We start from the raw sequence: 16,682 nt of genomic DNA, 5'->3' as shown, positions 1-16,682 counted from the left end.
GCACTCTTCAGGTGTTGGTATCATTTTTCCTGGATCAGCAGATTTAAAATTGCACTCTGCCATACATGTTAAGATAAAATTCAGAGCTGATATTAAAAATGCCACTGCTCAGTCATGTATCCTGCCTGATTTTTCTCTTTGTCTTCCTTTCAAGAGCATCCCTGAGGCTGTAAGATATCTAGGAAGCAGGAGTTTCTGTGGGAATCCACACTTGTTACCAGTTTATCAAATACTCAGTACACTCTGAAATATTTCATGGTTTGGAAGGAGCCTGTGTGGCTGATGGGGACAGAGAGTTTGGGACACACAAAGCCAGCATTGCCATCCGACAGCCCACGCAGGAACTCCCAGAGCAGAGAACTGCTGATGGAGCAGATGGGGAGAAACCACCAACCCAGAGCTGCCTTACAGGCATCCACCAGCCACACGTGGAGAATGACTCTCATGGGCAAAACCCCTCCACTGCCAGGCCTTGCCCTGCCTCTGGCTGTACAGGTAAAATGGGCAGTGTGATAAATGTACATTTTTGGATAGCTTGCAGCATGCTGAGGAGCACAGGAGCCAAGCAGGACAGCCTCTCCCTGCCCTGTTTGGAGCAGCTGGGCAGGAGCCTGGTGAGCTCTGCAGAGTGTTTCATCACTGCTTCAGGCAGCTCAGGGTGCCAAGGCAGAGCAGAACCACCACAGATCAGGACTTGTTTGCAATGCACTGAGATGCTTAATAACCATTAGCAGGGCGCATTCCAGGGCGTGAGCTTTCGGAGCACCTTGAAAGCACTTCCTGAATGCTCAGGGACTTCTCTCTCCCCCCAGTGCCTCCCAGAAGGGCTGAGGATGTGTCTGGGTGGCTCAGTGAGAGCCAGGCTGCTTGTGCTCTGATCAGGTTCCCCTGGCAGAGCAGTGCTGCACCTCGGGCAGTGAGGTTTGCAGCTCCCCACAGCCCAGGGGGATCTCCAAAGAGAAGCCATCGGATGCAGAGGTCAGTGCTCTGGAACTCACATTTCTGCTCTTCACTGACCCTGCAGCTCCTGGCGTTTTGAAGGAACATTCATTGGAAAGGTAATGGCAGAGCCTGAATAATGCTCTTTCTGGGTATCTATTAACTTGTTTGAGATGTTTTCTCCCAGGCATTCAGAACCTCCTCTGGCTTTCCATCCTTCTCTCTCGCTTTTCATCCTGTTCCCTGCCATGCCTTTGTCTCACAGCTTCACTCTGCAATGAGGCACTGCAGGCTTCAGGCACATGAATAGTGAAATGGCTCGAGGTGACACCACTCATGGCTTTCTCAATGCTCTTAACTTCATTATCCTGTCTTCTCTCAGGGTTTTAGAGAAGGACTGGTTGAGTGTGGACACAGCTTGGGTCCATCCTCAGCCTCCATGGTGCACCAGGGCTGTGGGACACACTCAGCTCCCAGGCAGGATATTTTTCACTGCTGTAAATGCTAACCTACCTAAACAACTACAACATCCATTTCCAGGGGATGGGGAATGGTTACTTGTAAGGGAACCAATGCACCAGTGCATTCTGTGCAGGTATTATATTGACAGAATGCTAATACCAAAGAGGACATTTCTCAGAAGCTGATGATCTGCTGATCAGTGATTTGTACAGAGACTGAAAGCTTCTAAACCAGCTGGATATTAATTGCCAGGAGTTGTGGATCCAAAGGCCATAGCTGCTTGTTGCAACCATGCTGAAACCATGAAGTAATCCTCTCTGTAGAGGCCACAGTGCAAGTCCTGCACTGCCTCTTGCAGGGTGTTTGAGGCTCCTGGCTGAGCACAGTCTCCCCTTCACTTTGAAATATATCCTACTAAAGAGGGGAAAGCAAGCTAGGAATTGATTACCCATTAGGAAATTGTATTTGGTGTTTAGGGCTGGGGTTTTTTAAATAATAACCTGGAAAAAAAAAGGAGTAGCCCAATAACAACTAATTTGTTTCCTTAATGAGTGCAAAATAATTATGTAAAGCACCAGAGTTATCAAGCAGGATTCTCTTGCCATGGAACAGGTACAACACAGACAGTACAATTTAAATTTCCTTCATGTTGTCTTCCTGCCTTAAAAATCAACTTCATTCTCATGGGAAACACTTCAAGCTCCTCAGAGGGCAGCAGTGATGAGCTGCTGGGACAGGAGGGACTGAGGGCACTTTGCTCCTGCTGAAGGTCCCTGCAGTGACCTGACCTGCAGAGAAAAACCCTGCAGAGCTGAGCAAGGAACCTCTGGGGCACTGATGGCCTCAGGAAAGCAAGGACTGGTTTCTTATCACTGAAACTGGGTGCATCTGTCCCCAGTTTGGATCTCTGAGTGCATCTCCTTGCAGTCTGCTTTTATAATCCAAAGGAACAGGCATGTCTGGATTGGCACCAAAGGTACCCAAATAGAGCACAGCATCTCTGCCAGGGCTGCTCTGGGCTAGAAAGGAACTTTAAGGTGGCTTTAATCTCCCATTTCTCCAATTCCACCACTGCATTTCTTAATCCAAACCCACATTTTTTGCTGCCTTCCCTGCCTTCCACATCTATCAGCAGCGTCCTCTGCTGTTTCCAGAAAATCTCTGCAGAAGCTTTTTCCTCAAGCCTCTGACAAAGGATCTCTTCCAAAGCAGCTCTGGTCCTGCTGGGATCTCTCATATAGCTTTCCCCATCTTTCCCCCTCTTTTACCATGGATTTTTTCCTCTTGGGAGGACAGGCACAGCCCATCCCTGTGGTGTGGCCTCTTCATCAGGTGCTGAGTGAGCTGCACCTTTCTCATCCCTGCTCTCTGCCCAGCTGCTCCTTGCCCTGGGGGTGAAGGTGCTGCACTCTGCTCCTACAGGAGGCTCTCCACGTCCCTGGAGAGCTCATGGCCATGAGTCTGGAGAGTGGTGTCCTCCTCTCATGTGCACTTTTGGGATCACTGTACTGTCTGCCCTGCTGAGCTGTGCAGGGTTAATGAATTTGTGCTTAGACAGCTTTTTGAAGATGAAAAGTGCCATGGAAGGGCTCTGTTATTGTTACCATGTATGAAGAGGTCTGTACCAGACCCAACCGTATTGTGTTTGGCCACTGGATGTCACAGCTGCTCAACACACAATGCAGCTGAAAGCAGAAAGGAAAAGTGCTTACCCAGCAATGGGCAGCAGCAGTTTCCAGAGCCTTTACTTGTTCCGTGCACTGCTTGTTTGTGAAGAGGCTTGGGGTTTTCTCCTGGGTTTGAGCACTGCCAGGGCTGGTTTTCAGAGAGACTGAGCAGCAATTGTGCTTCCTCTGCCTGTGCTGGGAGATCAGGAGCAAACAGAACCTGTCTAAGGGAGCAGTGCAGATACATGTGAATCTCAAATCTCAAATCTCAGCACTGGCTATGTCTGACAGTGTGAACAGCTACTGGCACATGCTGCTTTCTCACTGAGCTATTCCTTCTGCATCCCATCCAGGGCAAAGCACAGAGCCCTGGGATGATGCAAACATTTCCCCAAGGCCCTCTCTTGACACAGCTCCTTCCATCCCCACATTCCAGTGCTCCTCACACTCAGTGCACTGGGAAGTTTGGCTTCCCCCTTCCTAATCCTCCCTTCATGCTCTGCTTTCTTCCAGAGTCTCAAGCAGAGATCCAGAACATGAAATCCCTTTCAGCAAAGTCTGTAGAGCAGCCCTAAAGAGACATTACAAGAGCTGGAATGACATTTCCTGGAAATTAAAATGAAGAGGGATTATTTGCCCGTGTTCTCTCCTTTTTATAGCATCACATTGTCCTTTTCTCCACCTTGGGGAAATGGCAGTGAAAGGCTGCTCCTGCCCATGGTGCAGAGAGGTGATAACCACCCCAGAAGTGATGTGAACATTAAAAAGGGAAAACTATTTTAAGATAATCCAAGGGTTATAGCTATAACTAAGAGTAATTGGCTGAAACTGAGCAAAAGAAAATTTAGGTTGACAATGAGCTGCAGGTAGCTAATGCTGAGATCTGTTGGACCGTGAAATGGAATTCGCAGAGGAAACCTCTCTGCTTTCAAATGGGCAAATCCTGCCTTTAGGAGCGCTGGTGTAGATCTCTGGTGTCTGTCTCTGACTGCCTCAAAGCCCATTTCTACCACAAAGCTTCAGCAGAATCAATAAAGGTGTCTGACTTTGTATCAGAAGAAGGTAAGAAGGTGTCCCTGCCCATGGCAGAGGGTTGGACTAGATATTCTTTAAGGTCCCTTCCAAACCAAACCATTCTGTGATTCTATGATTAAATTTAGTCAAATACATCAAAATATGGTATAAGATGAAGGAGGTCTAAAGGGATTGTGTGAACTGGAGAAATGAATTCCAGCGCTTTTCTCCCTCTGTGATCTCTGTATGTACTTGAAAACCAGGGGCAAAAAGGAAAAAGAAAAGAAAAAATAAAAAGCATGGGCAAAATTTCAAAGAAAAGAGGGCCAGTTTTGGAAATAAGATGTAGAAACATTACAGGAATTGTTGAATAAAAGAATCTCGTGTTCCAATCTGCACATCTATTGTCAGCTTTCCTCATGGGTCTGGGCCTGCCAGCACTGGCTGATCTCTGGCTTTCATAAACCTGTGTAGGCTGTGGATACTTTCACTCATCCAGCACAACCTCAGCAGACAGAGCTCTGCTTGAAGAGGTTTTAGACTCACTTAGAAAACCCTAGACAGGCTGATTGAAGGCACTGTGTCCATCTCCCTTCAAACAGCCTGGTCCTGGGCAAATGTTTGCTGGGCTGGGGAGTGATGCAGCTTTTCCTGCAAGCCCTGGTGGAATTCCTGCTGATTCAGAGGGAAAGGAGTTAACCCTTTCAAGTTCTGGGTCAAAGGAGCACTGGTTTGAGCCAGCTGCTTCAATGCCATGTCAAGGTTTTCATGTGGCCACCAATGCTCAGAATGTCAGCCTTGAGCTGAGCTTTAGGCCACTGAGGACAGAGAGAATAGCCTGGGAGAAGCAGGATTTAAAAGATGGCAAAGAGTCAGAGAAAACTGTGGAGACAAAAGTGAAGTGCATGGAAGCCAATGATGTGGGATAAAAGGCTTATTTCCTACTGCAGTCGAGGTGGGAGGGGAAGGCTGAAATCTGTGTGAAAGTGCTCTGCCTTTGGGAAGAAATCATGCCAACAATCTTCATGGCTGACAAGCACAACACCAGATTTTCTCACTGGCAGAGGTGAGTCCTGTTACAGCCTTCACCTGGGAACCCCCAGTTCCCCTCAGCCAGGGTCCTGCTGGGCTGGCTGGAGTTCCCAGGCACTAGGTCCAAACTTCTCCCTAGCAATTACAGCCAAGCAGCAGAAGAGCCGACCAAGACAAGCCTCAGGCCAGCCAGGTTTAATACCACAGACACTGAAAAAGCTCCAAGATTCAGGAACCAGTGGTTGACATGTGCAATACTTTATACAGGAGAAGGACTTCCATCATATTCAGCTCACAGTTAGAAGCTCAATATCCAAATACATTTAAATAACTTGATTAAAATTATTGTTCTGTCCTAGCCCCAAAACAAATTCATACTTTGTGCCCTTAGTAAATCCTTTCCATAGATTTCTGTGTCTTCATAGAATCACAGAATGGTTTGGCTCAGAAAGGACTTTAAAGACAATAATTTGAGCTAACAGAGATGTGGGGTTTAGATGTGCTGAGCACCCACAGCTCCTGCTGATGTCAAGTGAAATGTCCCAAATGTTGCAAAAGCTCCATTAACAATTAATTCACTGTCATCTCCAGTTTCCTGGCACCGAGATGTTCCCGAATGGGCTTTATTTCAAACCCTCTGTGCAGACTGGGCTGGCTGATCAATACAGCACAGGCAAGGCAAGCAGCTTGTCACAGTGCCATCCATTTGCACTCCCTGCTGCACTCCCAGGCAGGTGACAGGAGAGGTGACCTCCCGTGCCTGACTCTTCCTCACACCTTCCTGTGCTGCTCTGTGGAATCCTGAAGTGCAAAGAGGTATAAACCCCCAAAATTTCACCCTCAGCTAATTTCAAAGCCTATTTACACAACTGGATACACAAGGATTAAGAAGTGCATTGCAGGGCATGTTTGCTTAGTTTAGTCCTTACACAGTTCAGTGCAACCGTCAGAATAAATGACTTCTTCAGAGGAGAGAGGGGAAAAAACACATTTGGTTAATCAGCTCAATATTACAGCAGTGCCCAAAGATTAAATATGTACTGCACAAACCAGCAGCCCAGGAAAGGCCTTTAAACATTAACAATTCACATGCAAATAGTAGGAGTTTGAGTAAAATACCTCCTCCTGTTCTCCAGCACAGAAACCTGAGTTCCCATTCCAGCTGCATGTTTTGCATGGTTTTTTGGCAGCTCTTTCTGGGTCACCACATCTTTTTTTGGTGAGTTTAGAGGGCTTGGCCCTGCACAGGGCAGACACTGGATTTGAGCTCTCTCAGGCAGGGTAATGCCCAGCAACTGCCCCAACTGCCTGTGCTGCCTAAACTGCCCCAAACTGCCCCAAACGGCCCCAAACTGTCCCAAACGGCCCCAAACTGCCACACCACAGCCTCCCTGGGTCTGGGCTTTGGACCTTTCTGTGCAGCTCAGCCTGACCCTCACCCCAGACTCACCTCAGTCACCTCACTGCCACCTCACTGACTGCCTGAAAATCTCCTTGTTCCTGAAAATTATTGCAAATTAGATTGCTAGTGGCAGAACAAGTGCTGAGATTTCACTGATCTGAGTTTTCCTGCCAAATAATATTGCTGCCTGTCACCTAAAGCCAACAGCCAAACCATGCTGCTTTTGTTGGAAGCCCTTGCTCTTTTCCATAGAAGGTAAAAATTCCATTCCTGGGGAGATTTCTGCTCCCCTTTTGTTGGAAATCCTGGGTCTGGGAGCTGGGGGCCTCTGCTGGGAAGAAAGGGCTGCCAGCAGAGTGTCATTCCTGCAGGGAGGAGAAGGTTTTTCAAAGGGAATGGCATTTGCCTGGTGACAGGATACAAAAAGGCAGGCAGAGAATCCAGGTCTGTTCCCTGTTCTGCCAAATGACTCTTTTACTGGACCAGAGGCAATTATTTGCTTGGGACACATTTTTAAGGAAATCAAGAGTCTGAAGGGATATGGAAGTCCACAAGAGCATTTAGACACCTGGCACCTGCTAGTTTTTATTTGAATTCCTGTATGTTTTTTGGAAAGCCATCGGGGTTTCAGCCTCTTGTATCTTTCAAGTCTAAATTCTTTTTGGGAGCTCTGAATTTTTCAAAAGTTGCAAATCTCTCCTATTCCAAATTGGATTTTCAGTGGTGGGGGAAGGTGTTGAAAGCAAAATGCTTCGAATGCTAAGGCTCAGGGGTGTTGAGTGCTTTTAAACCCAATCTCAGGAGTCTGATTTCCAGGGGAGCTAAGTGTCTACAGTTTTGATTTCTAATAAGATTGGGAATGCTCTGCACTTTTGAAATCCAGTTCCCTGACCGCCTTGTGCCTTGGTTTCCTCTGTGTAAAGGGAAGCAAGGTGGCATGACTGGGATCTGGGCTGGGTTTTTGCTTACAAAGCACTGCTGTACCAATACTTGCACCGAGCAGCTTTCCAAGCCATTCATCAGGAGTGAATGGACAGGAGAAGTGGGCAGAGCTGTGCTGCAGGTCAGGCAGAGGCTGGAGGGCAGCAGGGAAAGCCTGGAGGTGTGCAGGGACAGCTCAGTGCTGAGGGACAGCAGGGCTGGCTGTCCAAACACGACCTGCACAGGGTGTTTCTGCTTTGGATGGGTGAGGAGAAGGGCAGGAGGGCTGCTGGAAAGGCCAGACGTGCAGTAATTCAGCATTCAGGCTGTTTAAAGCAGTGCACTCTCCCCTTGGCTCTGCTGCAGGTACCACTCAGCCATGCTGCTGGCAGCTCTCCTGCTGCCCCTGCTCCTGGCTCCCCTCAGCCACTGCCACCAGGTGCACTGGACATACAAAGGTAACCAAAATGGGCTTGCTTTGGGGCTGCTGCTGCCAAAAACTCTCCCTGTGCTTTTGTGCTGCAGAGGCAGCTTGGCTGTCCCTTAGTGAGAGATCACAGAGCAGCTAATTTATTCCACGTCATTGATGCCTCTGTGTCTTGAAAGTGAATCTCCTCAATGTCACCCCTTTTTTACTCTTTTGTGTGGTTAGGACACATTGTCAGGGTTGGCAGCACAACGAGGTTCAAACAATGGGGGAAATCTTTAGAATGTGTTAGAAGAAAAGCTGCCCTTTGGATGATCCTGGAAGGAAAAGCTTTACATACTGCCTGCTTCTTATTTTATTGTCATGTCCCAGGCAGTACAGAGCACTAAGAAGTACTTATTTAGGTATTTAGATATTTTTTTGTGAAATTTTATCTGAATTTCATTTGTGTCAGGGCGTTGTTTGCAGAGCTCACTGAAGTAAATGCTAATCCTTTTATGATCTTCAGTGGGCTAAGCTAAAACAAAGGATATTGCAGTTGCTCTCTCCCTAGTTAAAAATAGCAAATTGCTGTCAGTTCCTGATCCTAAGCTGAGCCTTCCTGCATATTGCCCTGATCCTATTCACTCACAGTGGTTAAGAAGCCAATTCCCCACCTTGGCAGTTGGGACCCATTTAAATCCCCATTTCCATATCAACACCCCTCCTCTGGTGGAGGTTCAGCCTCCAGCCACCCTAAGCTGCTGCTGCAATGCAGGTTTCTTATTTTGCAGCACAGTTGTCCTGCAGACACAATAATGTGTATTTTCACTCTGGGGAAGGCAAAGCAACCTTTTATGGCTGCAGCTCCTGGCGTGACAATAATTAGATTGGCATTTCCTGCTGGCAAATGAGGAGAGTTCTCTTTCTCCTGACTAACAGCACTTCTCCCATAACCTCCTTGCTTCCCCTGCAGGAGAAGGAGAGCTGGATGAGGAGCACTGGGCAGAGCATTTCCCAGCCTGTGCTGGCAAGCAGCAATCTCCCATTGACATCCAGAGGAGAAAAGTGAAGTACAACCCTCAGCTGCTGCCGCTGGAGCTCAGTGGCTACTCTGGGCCCTTGCAGGGCCAGTTCAGGATGACCAACAATGGCCACTCTGGTAAGGCTGGGCAGTTCAGCCTCAGGGCACTGCAGGAACACATTTTTTGATTTAGCTATGGAAATGCATTCACTGACAATGCCCTCTTTTTGAACTCACCTGACTTCACCATCTCACTTCATTCTGCTCTCCTAGGTTTGCTGTTTTCCTCAGTCGCACGGGAAAGCTTGCCAGAAATACATAAATAAACCAGACAAATAAAAGGCAGTTAGGTTTCTGCAAGGTATCTTCCCAGTTGGACATGGAAAGGGGATAAAATGCAGCTGGAGAATTCTAGATTGACCCTTTCCTTTAATGTGCTACAAGACAGCAGGACTGCAGCAGTGAGTGGTATCTGAGCCATGCTGACTCCTCTCTGCACTCAGAAAAATGCATCTTTTGGCCCTAAGCATTAATAAGAAGTGACAGGAATGGAAACCTTTGCACCCCAGGTTTTTGATGCAAGTCACCCAAAGCACAGCACAGAGGAGGATCCTCCCTCACAGACAGAGGATTGGTATTTTGGGGCTCAGGAAGGGAAACTGAAGCTCAGCACATGTTAAAAGCCTGGCTTTTGGCTACACAGTTTCAGGCAAGGCTTATAATTTAGGAGATCCCAGATTCCCCTGCTGCAATCCGTAATTCATTGTCTAAATAATTCATCAGCTGGTACTGTTGGGATAATGCTTTTGGACTACAGATGAGCAATGAGAGAATTTTCTAATGGCTGCAGTGGAGAGAAGGATGAGTGGTTTTGGGAAGGTGTTGGGAACATGAAGCTGTTAGCTCTGCACAACCTCCAGCTCGTTCTTGCTCTCTGTTACAAAGACAGAAATATGGTGTGAGGGCAAGGCAGTGATGAGAGACAAAGCAGCAGCAGAGGAAGACAGCTGTGATTGTGGTTCTGAAAACTGGAACTCCTTTTGTGGGGCAACACAAACTCAGCTGGTGTCAGCACTCCTGCCCTGCCTGCCTAGACATTAATTCTTGCAGGTTTAGCTTTTTTGACTGCATGTGTGTATTTGCCCATTCTTTTGTTAACTTCCCAACAATGCTTTTCTGATGCAGGGCAGTTTCCTAAAGCACAAAGACAAACGACTGTCCCTATTCACAGCTCCTGTGAGTCAGGCTGGGTTTTTCCACTGGCTTCAGTGGGATGGGACAGGGCAGCAGAATCTCTGGGGAAAACACTCAGCAGATCTGAAAGGGACAGGAGAGGGATTTATCAGCAGGACTCTCCTTACAGACTCTCAGAGCCAAACCTCAAACATCTCACCCAATAAACATGATATATTTTATCTGCAGCTGTGTTAGCAACAGGCTAATCACACCTGATAACCCTGTTTGCAGTGGTGGAGTCTGGGTGAGGACACTTTCACACAGAGAGCCTTGGGTTAACAAAGCTTTTTAGATTTGGACCTTTCTGTTTGTTTAAAAAGAGGGTTGTTCTTCCAGCTGGTGACAAGAACAAGCCCAGCTCTGAAAAATTAAAATATCATCCATGTGTGCCTCTCCCTGCAGGAGGAGATTGAACTGTGACCTCAAGTCACCTGGTTAACTCAGCTACCTGAGGACACAGGACTGGGCAGCCAGGCTGCTGTGTGTGCTGTGCTGCTGGCCAGGGGTGGACAGAGGCCAGGGATGGACAGAGAGCAACCTGCAAGCCAGGGATGGACAGAATCCAATCTGCAGGACAGGGATGGACAGAGGCCAGAGATGGACAGAGAGCAACCTGCAGGCCAGGGATGGACAGAATCCAATCTGCAGGACAGGGATGGACAGAGCCCATCCTGCAGGGCAATGATGGACAGAGGCAAGGGATGGACAGAGGGCAACCTGTAGGCAGGGATGGACAGAGGCCAGGGATGGACAGAGTCCAGTCTGCAGGCAGGGATGCTGGGGCAGCTCAGCTGCACTCACACTGCACAGCCCCAGCTGATTCTCCACTGCCTGGCAAAGCTGGAGCAAAGCAGGAGTAAGGCACTGCCAGCCCAAAGCACTCACATTTCCCCTCACACTGCACAGGGCTGAAAAGCAGAAGCAAACCAGGCTATTTCCTGCCTTCATGCTTGCAGCAAATACTTGCTTAGAATATCTTAGAGAAGCCTTAAGCTTGTTACAAACTCACAGCACAATTCCCTGGCTGTGTTTTGCCGAAAGTACAAACCCTAGTGAGGCACTTGAAGTAAATAACCCTCATTATGGAAGGCAGTCAGCAGGGAACTTATGAAAAAGGTAGATTTTTTTTCTCTCTCCCACTCTAGAGCCTTTGGGATATTACAAGGAAACATGCTTTCATCCTGCCTGTCTACAAACAATTTACAAACAAAAGAAACTCCTTAAAAACCCAAACTATGACTAATGAATGAGATGGTGTGCTGCATTCTGCAAGGAGAGTTGCTAGTTCTCTTATAACATGCTGGGGACTTTCATTTAGACGAGGCAATTCTTCATTTTCACTCCTAGATTCATTAACATAATCTATGATTTGTGGCAGTGAGTTAGCAGGAGGACAAAGGGTTTGTGACTACTGCTTGGCAAGGAGAAGAAAAGATGTTTGTATAAATCCTTCAAGCAGTAACACAGCCTTTTCCAAGGCTCTCCCAGTTTGCCTGGTCCTCAAAAATGCAGAGAGCAGAACACTGGGAATTATGACACCACGTTAGAGGAGGCCTGAGTGACACACAGGTCACTGTGCTGATTTCTATTGCCCTTTTCTGCCTGGGAAAGGAAGTGATTAACAACTCTGAGGATGTGCTGAGCTGTGGGAGAGCTGAGCTTTAAAGCCTTTCCTGGATCACTGCTGTCTGCAATCCTGTTTTTTTCAGTTCAGATCGATTTGCCATGCTCCATGAACATCTCCAGAGGACTCCCAGGTGTCTACAGAGCTGTCCAGATGCACCTGCACTGGGGTGGGCTGGACCTGGAGACCAGTGGCTCTGAGCACACCATCGATGGCATGAGATACATGGCCGAGGTTGGTGTGGCACAGGGAGGATCTCTGCACCCCACAGAGAAGGGGGAAAGCAGAGCTCCCACCAGGGTGGGTGCAGTGGGAGGCCTGAGCCTGATGGTGCTGGTGCAGGAGGCTCCAAGAGAAGCCATGGCAAGAGCACTCATCCTTCAGAGCTGGAGCTGTTCCCCCTCAGTCATCACAGAGCTGTGCAGTGAGCACCAGGGGTTGGGCTGGGGATTCTGCCTTCAGTCTGTCCCCTAAAGCACCCAGGAAACCATCCATCCATCCCTCCTTGCTGAATGACCCCATATCTCTCCTGACAGCTGCACATTGTCCACTACAACTCTGCCAACTACTCGAGCTTTGAGGAAGCCAAGGACAAGCCCCAGGGGCTGGCAGTGCTGGCCTTCCTGTACACGGTAGGTGAGACCCCCAGGCTGCTGGGCAGAGGCTCTGGGTGTGCTAAAACCTCCCTCCAGACACAAAAATATCACCTGGGGTTTCCCTCCTGTGCCTCTGAGCCTTGCTCTGCTTTGCCAGTGGGAACACCTAATTCAGTGTGGATTTAAAGTAGCACAAATAATCCAGTTCTTTTTGTCTGTACACAAAATCCTGTCTCCCTGTCTGTACCCAGACAAACCTGCTGTAGCCAAGCTGTCTGTGTACAAACCTGTCAGGCCCTGCATTCTCCAGCCCATCAGGAAATCCGTGATGGTATTTGTTTTCTTTGCCTCCCAGTTGCTCAATTAGCCCCTCAGTTGATTAGCAGTGAGAAGGACAGGCAGGTCATTCACCTTCTGATGCAGTCTGTGCTGTGTTTAGGATGGGCACTTTGAGAACACCTACTACAGCGAGTTCATTTCCAAACTGGCAAGAATCAGGTTTGCAGGTAAGACCTGGGAATGCCTTTCTCTGTCCCTGATACTCTCAAATCCTGTGAGTACCCCCTGCCTCTGGGAACAGACCTTTCCCTGCTGCTTTGCTGGCAGTAACATGGCTGTAAACACATCCTGAAGGTAAATAAATAAATAGAATAAATACATCCTGAAGGTAAATAAATAAATAGAAGAAATACATCCCGAAGCAATAAATTCATCCTGAATACAATAAATACATCCCGAAGGTCTGTGCAGAGCACTGCAGCACCAAATATCAGCTTCCTGCAGCCTGCACACCCCAGGGACTGGCAGAGCACTGAGGGCAGCTGCCCACCACCCAGCACCCAGAATATCCCAGTGACAAGCACAGATCCTTCCCTCCCCATTAATTCCCAATATCATCTCTCTGCTTCCTCTGGAGGTCAATCAACAACCCTCAGCTCTCTGGACGTCCAAGCCATGCTGCCAGAAAACCTTGCACACTTCTACAGGTACCAGGGCTCCCTGACCACCCCACCCTGCTCTGAGAGTGTCATCTGGACCATCTTCCACTCCCCAATCCTGCTGTCACACACACAGGTCAGTGGTGGCTCTCACCAGCTTCTCTTTCCTCTACACATTTCCTTTCCTGTCCTCCAGGGATCTTGGGAACAGCCTGTCAGAAGAGCTCTCAGGGCATCTCTCCTACAGAGCTTTTGGGATGGATTCCTAGGAATTACTAGCTGGAATTACTGAGAGGTGGTTGTGATTCTATATCACAGTAGGGTCAGGCTGTGGAGCAGTTGGCCTGAGGTCTGCTGACTGATAACAAAACTCTCTGCTCAGTTAAGCCCAGCCACTGTGAAGCACTGTGAAAAGGAAGAGACTTGTGAGAATTAACAAGACAAAAACTACTGCGAGAGAGTCCCCCTGAAAAAAAATACAAAAAAGAGCCATTCACAACATTAAAATAATCACAGAATAATTGGCAGATTTTAGAAGGTATTTCAGGGTTTTTCCTTGTCTAGACTTACATTGAAAGCAAGACTTTTCAGTCAATAAATAATAAAAAAGCATCAGAAACATTTTCTTCCAGGAGAAGAAAAAGATAAAACTGAGACTACAGCAGTGGGGGATCACAGTGTGCTCTCTTTGGAAAAGAAATACTCTTTTTGGCAGGGGAAGGCTGGTAGGCACTTGTGAGACAGGGACAGAATAGCAGCAGCATCTCCATAAATGCAAATCAGCAGGCAGGTGTTCAAACCTCCCCAGGCGAACTGCCTTTGTCACGAATTAGCTGCAGAGAGCTCTCATTTCTGCTCCTTCCCCTGCTCCTGCTCAGCCAGGGACCCTGAGGATTCCTCTCTAACGAGGTGTTCAGTGTAGTCCTGAGCTGCAGGATGTGCAGTGTGCCTGCAGGCAGAGCTGCTGTCCCCATGCCCTCTGCTGTCCCTGTCCCCATGCCCCGTGCTGCCCTGTCCCTGTCCCCATGCCCTGCCCTGTCCTGTCGCTGTCGCTGTCCCCATGCCCTGTGCTGTCCTGTCGCTGTCCCCATGCCCTGTGCTGTCCTGTCGCTGTCCCTGTCCCCATGCCCTGCCCTGTCCTGTCGCTGTCCCTGTCCCCATGCCCTGTGCTGTCCTGTCGCTGTCCCCATGCCCTGTGCTGTCCTGTCGCTGTCCCCATGCCCTGCCCTGTCCTGTCGCTGTCCCCATGCCCTGCCCTGTCCCTGTCGCTGTCCCCATGCCCTGTGCTGTCCCCAGATCCGGCTGCTGGAGAACACGCTGCTCGACTGGCACAACCTCACCCTGCGCAATGACTACCGCCGGGTGCAGCCCCTGCAGGGCCGAGTGGTGGAGGCTTCCTTCCAGAGCCACCCAGCCCAGGGTAAGGCCAGGGCACCCCTGGGGGACAGACACCCGCGGGGAAGGTGACAAACTGCCAACCAGTGCAGTGGGATGTGCTGGAGTCCCCTTTCTGCTGGAGGTGTCCCAGGGTCACCCTGCCAGCTCCCCTGGCTCTGAGGTGTGTGCCAGCCCTGCCTTTGGAGTGTCACACACCTGCAGGGGACCTGGTGCCACCTGGCACCACAGAAGGACCCTCAGCTCAGCTGTGCCTGGTGCATGGATTGTGTGGGAACAGCTCTGGCTGGGCAGCCAGGCACCTCACCAAGGTGAAATGCTGCATTTGCAAACAAAGGTTTTGATCCAGCTAGAAAATGTACCACAGGTTGGTCCCAGCCTTCTGTAAATTCAGCTGTCTGATTGCTCCAGCACAGTGTCATCCAGAGGAATTCACCCTCAGGCTGGACCAAATCCAGAAGGAGCTCCAAGACATGAAGACAGAGTTGCTGACTGGACTGAGCCACACAGGTGAGCAACACAGTTTGAGTCCAGCTGACCTTGTGAGGATGAAGAACCCATGCTCTGCTGGCCTTGGTGGCCTAAATCACTGCCAGGTTTGGTACTGAGACACACAGGTAGGGTTTTGTTCCATACCTGGGCCTGCTGCTGGAAATCCTTCATCTTCAGCATTGTTAACACCATGCTGTAATTGCCCTAATCCTGCTACTCCCCCAGCAGCTGCAGCTTCTCTGCCACATGGGAGCACACTTTTACAGACAGTGAAAAATTTAAGCTCACAGTTCCCCCAGGATGAATAATCATCATCTGTATTTTACACAAGATGAGAAAAGGGGAGGAAGGAGGGAAAAAAGTGATTTTCCCAAACATTTGGTTGGAGGAGCTCAGCTCAGCTTTTCATCATTTCAAACCCCCTTCCTGCTGGCAAAACACACATCAGTAACTGGAAAGCTCAGACCATCCCAGCCCTTCCAGTTCTGGGGGTGTATTCTCCAGGATTTAGGTTTTTTATAGGAAATGCAACTGCTTGCTTTTGGGTTATTTCAGGTACGAAATCCTCCACCTTTCCAGCTTTCTACTTCCCTGCAGAGAACATTGAGAGCTTTGTGGAGGTTCAGCCCCTCTGTGCCATGTCCCTCCAAGCCTTCACCCTGTGCTTCTGGAGCAGAACCAAACCCTCTGGCAGCCAGACCATCCTGTCCTACTGCACTGGGGACAGTGACCACGAGCTGGTGGTGACCGTGGGCACAGAGCTGGGGCTGTGGGTCGGAGGGCACTTGCTGAGCTTCCCCCTGCAGCACCAGGAGCAGCACTGGCTGCACCACTGCGTGACATGGAGCTCCCAGTCAGGAACAGCCAACCTCTGGCTCAATGGAGCAGCTGGCAAGGCCAGGAGCGTCCAGAAGGGCTATGTGAGCCAGGCTGGGGGGACACTGGTCCTGGGCAAGGACAGGGACACTCTGCTGGGGACGTTCTCCAATGGTTTTGCGGGGTGGCTGGCTCAGGTGAACCTGTGGAGCAGAGTGCTCAGTGCCGCCGAGGTTCGGGCGCTGGCGCTGTGCAAAGCTGGGCAGCTCCAGGGGGATGTCATAGCCTGGGGACAAACCCCCATGGCCCTGCTCGGGGGGGTGCTGCTGGAGCCTGACACCAGCTGCCAGTGACACCAGCTGCCAGTGACACCAGCTTCTGCTCTTCTGAAGCCACCAGGAGAATGCGAACTGCTTGCTGGGGAAACTGAGAAAAACTGAGATTGTTTGGTTGTTTCTCCTCCTGCTTGGTATATCCTCACTGTGCACCTGCTGGTGCTCCATGATGTTTGCCAAAAGAGCAAAGCCTCCATCACTGAGATAGAGGCAAAGAACTGCAGAATCTGGCACAGTCCAGCACCCTGGCTGTTACATCCCTCCCAGGGGGTTGATTTAGATCCCCAAACCTCTTTCTTCATGCCAAAGAGCTGCTCCCTGGTCAAATAAAATTTCTCTGCCATCCTTCACCCAGCCTCAGTTTCACACCACCTTCCCTGCAC

At 49.4% G+C, this 16,682-nt stretch overlaps 1 protein-coding gene across 2 annotated transcripts; it reads left to right on the top strand.

Annotated features, from left to right (window-relative positions):
* The first annotated feature begins 890 nt into the window (after nt 1–890).
* Nucleotides 891–16,649, top strand: CA6 (carbonic anhydrase 6). Of its 2 annotated transcripts, none has more exons than XM_085079953.1 (10): nt 891–1,058; nt 7,804–7,895; nt 8,820–9,005; nt 11,813–11,961; nt 12,264–12,359; nt 12,763–12,829; nt 13,240–13,397; nt 14,558–14,681; nt 15,068–15,166; nt 15,704–16,649. In XM_085079953.1, exons 2-10 carry the CDS (start codon nt 7,817–7,819, stop codon nt 16,315–16,317), a joined length of 1,572 nt encoding a protein of 523 aa, XP_084936079.1. In that variant the 5' UTR covers nt 891–1,058; nt 7,804–7,816; the 3' UTR covers nt 16,318–16,649. The 2 variants fall into 2 exon arrangements, with proteins under 2 accessions (XP_084936079.1, XP_084936078.1); XM_085079952.1 differs by lacking the exon at nt 891–1,058 and adding an exon at nt 6,481–6,771.
* The last annotated feature ends 33 nt before the right edge of the window (nt 16,650–16,682 follow it).

This window comes from Lichenostomus cassidix, chromosome 21, assembly GCF_008360975.1.
Source record: "Lichenostomus cassidix isolate B80296 chromosome 21, HeHo_3.0, whole genome shotgun sequence".
Classification (NCBI taxonomy): Eukaryota; Metazoa; Chordata; class Aves; order Passeriformes; family Meliphagidae; genus Lichenostomus; species Lichenostomus cassidix.
The sequence above is the reverse complement of the archived record's forward strand: the minus strand, read 5'-3'. Positions and strand labels throughout refer to the sequence as shown.

Excerpts from the sequence above, each read along its gene's own strand:
- CA6 (XM_085079952.1), top strand. The coding sequence starts at position 6,731 with ATGCTGCTTTTGTTGGAAGCCCTTGCTCTTTTCCATAGAAG. Across the intron at positions 12,360-12,762 it reads TGCTGGCCTTCCTGTACACG|GATGGGCACTTTGAGAACAC; the intron begins GTAGGTGAGACC and ends TGCTGTGTTTAG. Across the intron at positions 15,167-15,703 it reads GACTGGACTGAGCCACACAG|GTACGAAATCCTCCACCTTT; the intron begins GTGAGCAACACA and ends GGGTTATTTCAG.